Raw genomic sequence first — 6,494 nt, forward strand, 5'->3', positions numbered from 1 at the left:
TATAAATTTTCCAAAGCCTTGTCTAGAGTATCGCAAAAAAATTATCAAATCCTCAAGCAAATTACATATTAAAGCATGTGCAAAATGTGCAAAATGTGAATTGTGGGTAAAAAAATGTGGCCGAAGTGACAGAGGTTTTAGATCAATCGATGATGTGACTAAGGATACTTACATTTGTTCACTACATTTTCATGGAGAAAGTGGTCCAACTGAGAAGAATCCTGATCCTTTAAGCTACCAAGAATTTCAACAAATTGATAAATCAATCGATAAGGTAATGCATGATTATTTATACAACAATATGATTTTCGGAGTTATAACCTCAAAATAATTCATAGGTAGTCAAAGTTAGAACCAGCCTATTTGAAAATATAAAAGAGCTGATATGGAAGGAGAGAATGAATCAGAAAAAACGAAAATAAACAACATTTCGACGGTTGCGCAGGTTGAGTATAAATATTATAATAATAAAATCGTATAGATTTGAATAAAAAAACTTTTTTCTTTTATTGTAGAAATCTACGGCCCATGAAGAGATTTTCAATGTTCCTGATGATACTGCTTGTTTTATTCAACAAATATTACCAGATCAATCAGCAGAGATGAGAATACTGGAGGAAGAAACTAACTGTGAGGGAACTAAGAAATTTACAACGATAGAAATTCAAACCGACAGTACAAAGATGCGTAATAAAAGTGTTCAGGTGAAGTTGCAAAAAAATTCAGCTGTGGAAAAGTTTGTAAATGCTATACGCATTGATGAAAAAAAATGTATATTTTATACAAGTCTGAATTTTGAGCAAATTCTAGCTTTGCATAGATTTTTGAGTCCAGCTTGTGACAACTTAGAATATTGGGGTAATCGAGAGACAAAAAATAAATCTTCCGAAAATAGTAATAAATACAAGTTGACATCAATGCAACAGTTAATTCTGGTGTTATTAAGATTACGCATTGGATATTTAATAGAAGATTTAGCTTACAAGTTCGATATTTCTACAGGGTTTGTCTCAAAAATATGTACAACTTGGATTTATTTTTTGCATAATGAATTTACTACTCAATTAAAGCCATTTATGGTTCCATCTAGAAAAACGATAGCTGAAACATTACCAAAAATGTTTAGGTCTATGAAAAACATTCGAGTTATTGTTGATTGTGCCGAGTTTTTTTGTCAATCGCCAACGAATTTTGAACACTAAGGTGATTTATTAAACGATCAAACGAACTTACCTGTACGTGAAGTTCGATCGTTATTATACGATAGTCTCGCCCTCCTGATTACATGTATACAATTTGTAGTGCCATCTCTCCTAGCTATTCTAACCACGTCTTTTAGAGTTTAAAGATTTAAATTGACCGCGTATGGTGCCTCCAGTGGAGGTGGCGGCGCCACACGGTCACTTTCGTCATATCGTTGAAAGCAAAAAAGAAAATTTTTGATTCTTACATGGGAGAAGGATATTCTTTAAATATCCTAGGGTGCATTGGAACTCGGGTGGGACTGTAATCAGTTCGGGCGAGACTATCGTATAATAACGATCGAACTTCACGTACAGGTAAGTTCGTTTGATCGTTTAATTATACTTCCAGTCTCGACCTCCTGATTACATGTATACAATTTGTAGATGTTTAGAGACAAAAATTTTTTTTTTTTTTTTGTTTATTAAGTTTTCAAGAAAAACCAAGAGACAGGAAACACTTATTCATACATATAGTTGTTTACTTATCTTTAGTGCGATTAAGCAGAACCACCTCAGCAAAATTATTATTATTTTGACTGTTTATTGGTCTATTATAAAATTTTGCAAAGACTTGTGATTTCTCTGACCAACCAGCTGTCTTTCTTATCAGATCTAGGCTTACTCCTGCCTCTGCTGCTTTTGAAGTCGATGCATGTCGAGTGCTATGGGCAGTAAATTTTTCGTCTACTCCACACTCGCTGAGAAACTTTTTGATCCATCGACTAAGCGTTTGCGATGAAACCGCTTTGTGTGGTTTGCGAAAAGAAATCAACAAACGTTTTTCATTTACTCGTAACTCCTCTGTCTTTTTTATATACTCCAGTAAAGTATTTGCAACACAAAGCTCTGGCTTATCAGTGAATAAAGGTAAAACTAACAGGGGTTGTGAAGCTCCAGGCCGTGATGTCTTGATAATATCCGGGATCTTAATTTGCACGTTGTTTTTATAGCGAGAAATATTTTCGATTGCAATCAATGACAGGGTTTGAACTCTATGTGCAGTTCCCAGAGCCAATAAAATAACTAGTTTCTCTGTTAGTTGGCGTAACGACAGTTTATTTAATGGGAATAAGTTTGCAGCTCTTGTTAATACTGGCTCAGTATCCCATGTTGAGTCATATTTGGGCTTGATAGGTCTCAATTTGAAAATTCCTTTGAAAAACCGAGCAATATTAGGATCAGTAGTAATGTCCACTGCTGATATTAGAGATATAGCCGATCTTGTAGTGTTGAGGGTCCCGTAAGCTGCGCCATCCTTGAATTTCTGTGATAAAAAATCTAGTACTGAACTTGCGTCAACGACAAATGGGTCCCGTTCTTTTGCTACTGAAAACATCCACCAGTCCTTTAACGCACTATTGTATTGTTTAATAGTAGACTCTGCTAGAGACGCTGTCAGAATTTCTAATGATGATTCTGGTAGATTTTTTCTTGAGAACGCTTCCCTGATAATCTGACGGCCGCCAGGGTAAGTGTCGCCGCCATGGGATGGGACCGTTGGTCGCTAAGCGGAGAAATTAGAAGATTATTATTAGGTTTAAATATTAACATATCAGAAGTCATAAGGTTTTCAAGCAGTGGGAACCACGGTTGTGTTGACCACAGTGGTATTACAATGACACCAGATGCTCCATCATTAATAATTTTTTGTAATACTCGCGCTATTAAAGCGAAAGGTGGAAATGCGTAAAATTTATATTTTTTCCAATTAATTGTAAAAGCATCTATCACCATAGCATCCGGATCACGTTCCCAAGCGCAATATTTTCGACATTTAGAATTATTTCGTGAAGCAAATAGATCAATTGCCGGTTCACCAAACCGTTTTATGATGCGTTTGAACGCATAGTCCGCTAAACTCCATTCAGTATCTATATTTTTTACGCGAGATTGATTATCTGCTTCTTTATTTTCTCTTGATGGAATGTAAGAAGCATAAAGCCAGATCCTCCGTTCTTCACACCAGTCCCAAATTTCTTTGGCCAGTAGATGTAAGTGCAGGAATTGCGAACCACCCATTTTATTTATATAAGCCTTTGCTGTTGAATTATCAACTCTGATTAGAATCTCGCAATCACTCAGCTCTGTTGCAAAGCACTTTAATGCCAAAAAAGCTGCTCGTAGTTCAAGATCATTAATATGTAAGCTTTTTTCCTCTGGTTTCCAGAAACCTCGAGCATGCTTTCCGTCACAATACGCTCCCCAGCCTGTAAGTGAAGCGTCTGAGAAAATTTCTCTTTTATAATCCGCTATCCTTATTTTACGTGAAGCTATGGGGATTTTTTCCCCCCACCATCTGAGATCTTCAGAAATATATTTTGGTAACAACATGGTTTTTTCGTAATTATTATAATTTGCTGTTAGAGCTTCTGTTTTGGCTTTTTCAAGTAGCTTACAATGTAGCATACCATATTCAACAGCTGGGCAAGCAGCTATGAGTGTCCCAATTATTTGGGCTAAAATTCTTATTTTGCATGTCTGCTTCTTCATTAAAATATTTACTTGATATAAAATGGATTCTCTTTTCTGGTCAGTCAACTGTAGACAGAACTTCTCTGAATCAATAATCAGCCCCAAATATTTGCATCGTCTGCTTGGCTTAAAATTATTTTTTTCTTCGTTTACAATAAAACCGAGAGAAATTAGAAATTCTTTCGTCGCTCGTAAGTTTGCCAAGCAAGATTTGATATCTAGTCCCATACAGAGAAAATCATCAAGGTATACAACGGATAAAAATCCTTCCTCTCGAAGGATATTGATAACAGGTTTTAATACCTTCGTAAATACGAACGGGGCTGAGCAAAGACCGAATGGAACACATGTGAACTCGTAGATTTCCCCTTGGAAAACAAATCTAAGATATTTTCTATCTGACTTATTCACTTGCATTAAGAAATAGGCATCTTTAAGATCAATAGTACCCATAAAAACTCCTGGTGCGAGTAATCTACAAACTGTTCTCATGTCTTCCATTTTAAAATGATCCACCTCGATGAACTCGTTTAGATCTTTCAAATTAATTATAAATCTGTTAGATCCATCTGGCTTTGGGACCAAGAAGAACGAGGATATAAACTGGTCTTCCGTCGGTGAAACTTTCTCTACTGCTCCTAATTTTAATAATCTCTGAATTTCTACTTTTATAGCGGAAATTTCAAGATCTGTCCAATTGCGCTCGAGTGGTGGTTTCGGTTGGTATAGTTTTGACTTAAAGGGTATTTTATACCCCTTAATAGCTTGCAGTATGAAGGGATCTGATGTAATCGTACGCCACTTGCTTAAAAATGCGCTTAGCCTTCCTGCAATATTTACCTGAGATTCGTTGATTAATATCGGCTCCGATTCTTGCTGTTCTGACCCCGGTGGTGACTCTGTGGACCTTTCGATTGGCTGGAATATTTCTGATTGCAACTCGGCTTGGATGGTTTTGGTTTTGTGCCCGCCTGAGCTTGGTATCGTGGAACAGACGGGCTCTTCACATTTAAATGGCTCGTTGGAGCTCCAGGTTTCTTAGAAGACTGTTGGGATTTTATATCTGTCCCTATTTTATCAATAACCTTAGATTCCTTAATCTTTTCCCCCAACTTGTCTCCAAATAACAGCTCACCAGTCTCAGTCTTCCCCAATAGTGCAGCCGTTTGTTTGTTTAGACTAGGCAGAATACAAGCTTTTCTGGCTATAGTCTGTCCTCGGTACAACTCAATTAAAATTTGTGAAGATTCCCATAAATTTTCTAACATCTTTTTTATGTCAATTTTTTCTCGTTTCTTTGTGAGTAAGGGATCGATGACCAAACTTAATGCTGATAATGCAGAGCCAGCTAAGTTTTGGGTGTTTGAGAAGTATTTATCTCTCTTAAGAGACCCATCATTTAGTGATGCAGCAATTTCAGGGTTTAACTTCGGGGCCTCTAAAGAACATTCACCATTTCTGGGGTATTTTTTGAGTAGAAGCTCTTTAGTTTCTTTAGTTTGTCCCGTTTTGAGCCACATTTTCCAGCGATTAGAAATATGACTTGATAGTTTTAAGCCTTCTGGCTCAGACGCTGGAGTTTCTCCGATGATTTTTAGGATCTCTGGGTCCAGGTCTAAAGTTTCTGTAACCCCACTGGCTGATTGTGTTTCTTGTGATGTTTCCCCAGTTTCATTTTCATTTGATAAATCTATAACTGGAGTTTCTCTCTCCTCCGGATTTTTCGGTGTGGCGTTCACAGTGCTCCCTGGAGTCTCTGTAAAAGAGAGAGAGAAAATAGTTTATTTTGGTTATGTCTTACCTCTCGTGTAAGTTCAACCATAATATTTTCAGCTTTGTCTTATCTCACGTATAAGCTCAGCGGTTTTTAATTTCCGTACTTATGTTATGTCTCGCATAACCTTGACGGATATGTATGTATATATATATATATATATTTTACAATAATTGCCTAAATAATACTTGCTTCGATTTTTTGACAGGTTTAAGGGAGCTGCTTGGACATTTGTTTGTTCCGGCTCACCTAACTTTCCATTCTGAGCACCGCCATTGTCATTCTCCTTGTCGTTGTTTATCCTCTGTTCGCGTTTTTCCAGCTTCTTTTCCATTTCACGCAGTCGCTTTTTTAATTTTTCATAATCTTTGTCTCGATCAGAAGATTTCCTCTTATGTCCACCCATTTTTAAGTAATAAAAACTTGAATTGTCCGTTAAATAAATTAAAATGTTTTGATTAAAAAACTCTTACGTGTTTACTTGTTAGCACGAAAAAATGTTATGACGAAAGTGACCGTGTGGCGCCGCCACCTCCACTGGAGGCACCATACGCGGTCAATTTAAATCTTTAAACTCTAAAAGACGTGGTTAGAATAGCTAGGAGAGATGGCACTACAAATTGTATACATGTAATCAGGAGGGCGAGACTGGAAGTATAATATTCAAGTTATAAAGCTTATACGACTTTTAAAGTATTGATTGGCTGCACTCCAAATGGTTGCATTAGTTTTGTATCTGATGTATTCGAGGGTTCAATATCAGATCCTGAAATATTTAAGCGATCCAAAATTGCAGACTTGTTGCAACCTGGAGATGTGGTACTTGCCGATCGAGGTTTCACCGTTCACGATATAGTTGAAGCAAAGCAAGCACATTTGAATATTCCTCCATTTTTGAATGGACGCGATCGTTTAACTCCACAAGAGGAGATGTCTAAATGTGTACTAAACAGTTTAATTTTGGAAGCTGTAATTAATGTTTTGCGAAATTGCCACCATTTATC

The 6,494-nt window shown here is 36.7% G+C and overlaps 1 protein-coding gene across 1 annotated transcript; it reads right to left on the reverse strand.

Moving 5' to 3' along the window:
* Nucleotides 1–1,722: 1,722 nt before the first annotated feature.
* LOC124178221 lies at nt 1,723–5,955 on the reverse strand. The gene is made up of 4 exons (XM_046561459.1): nt 5,740–5,955; nt 4,852–5,472; nt 4,557–4,717; nt 1,723–2,748 (listed from the first exon to the last, which is right to left on the reverse strand). Exons 1-4 carry the CDS (start codon nt 5,894–5,896, stop codon nt 1,723–1,725), a joined length of 1,965 nt encoding a protein of 654 aa, XP_046417415.1. The 5' UTR covers nt 5,897–5,955.
* Between the last annotated feature and the right edge of the window lie 539 nt (nt 5,956–6,494).

The sequence above is a fragment of the Neodiprion fabricii genome, chromosome 3 (genome assembly GCF_021155785.1).
Source record: "Neodiprion fabricii isolate iyNeoFabr1 chromosome 3, iyNeoFabr1.1, whole genome shotgun sequence".
In the NCBI taxonomy this organism is placed as follows: Eukaryota; Metazoa; Arthropoda; class Insecta; order Hymenoptera; family Diprionidae; genus Neodiprion; species Neodiprion fabricii.

Bases quoted from the DNA above. Each gene is read 5' to 3' on its own strand.
- LOC124178221 (XM_046561459.1), bottom strand. From the start codon at position 5,896: ATGGGTGGACATAAGAGGAAATCTTCTGATCGAGACAAAGATTATGAA. The intron at 5,473-5,739 runs GTGAGCCGGAAC...TCTCTTTTACAG, and splicing joins TGCTCAGAATGGAAAGTTAG to AGACTCCAGGGAGCACTGTG. The intron at 2,749-4,556 runs GTAAATATTGCA...TTCTCCGCTTAG, and splicing joins TATTAATCAACGAATCTCAG to CGACCAACGGTCCCATCCCA.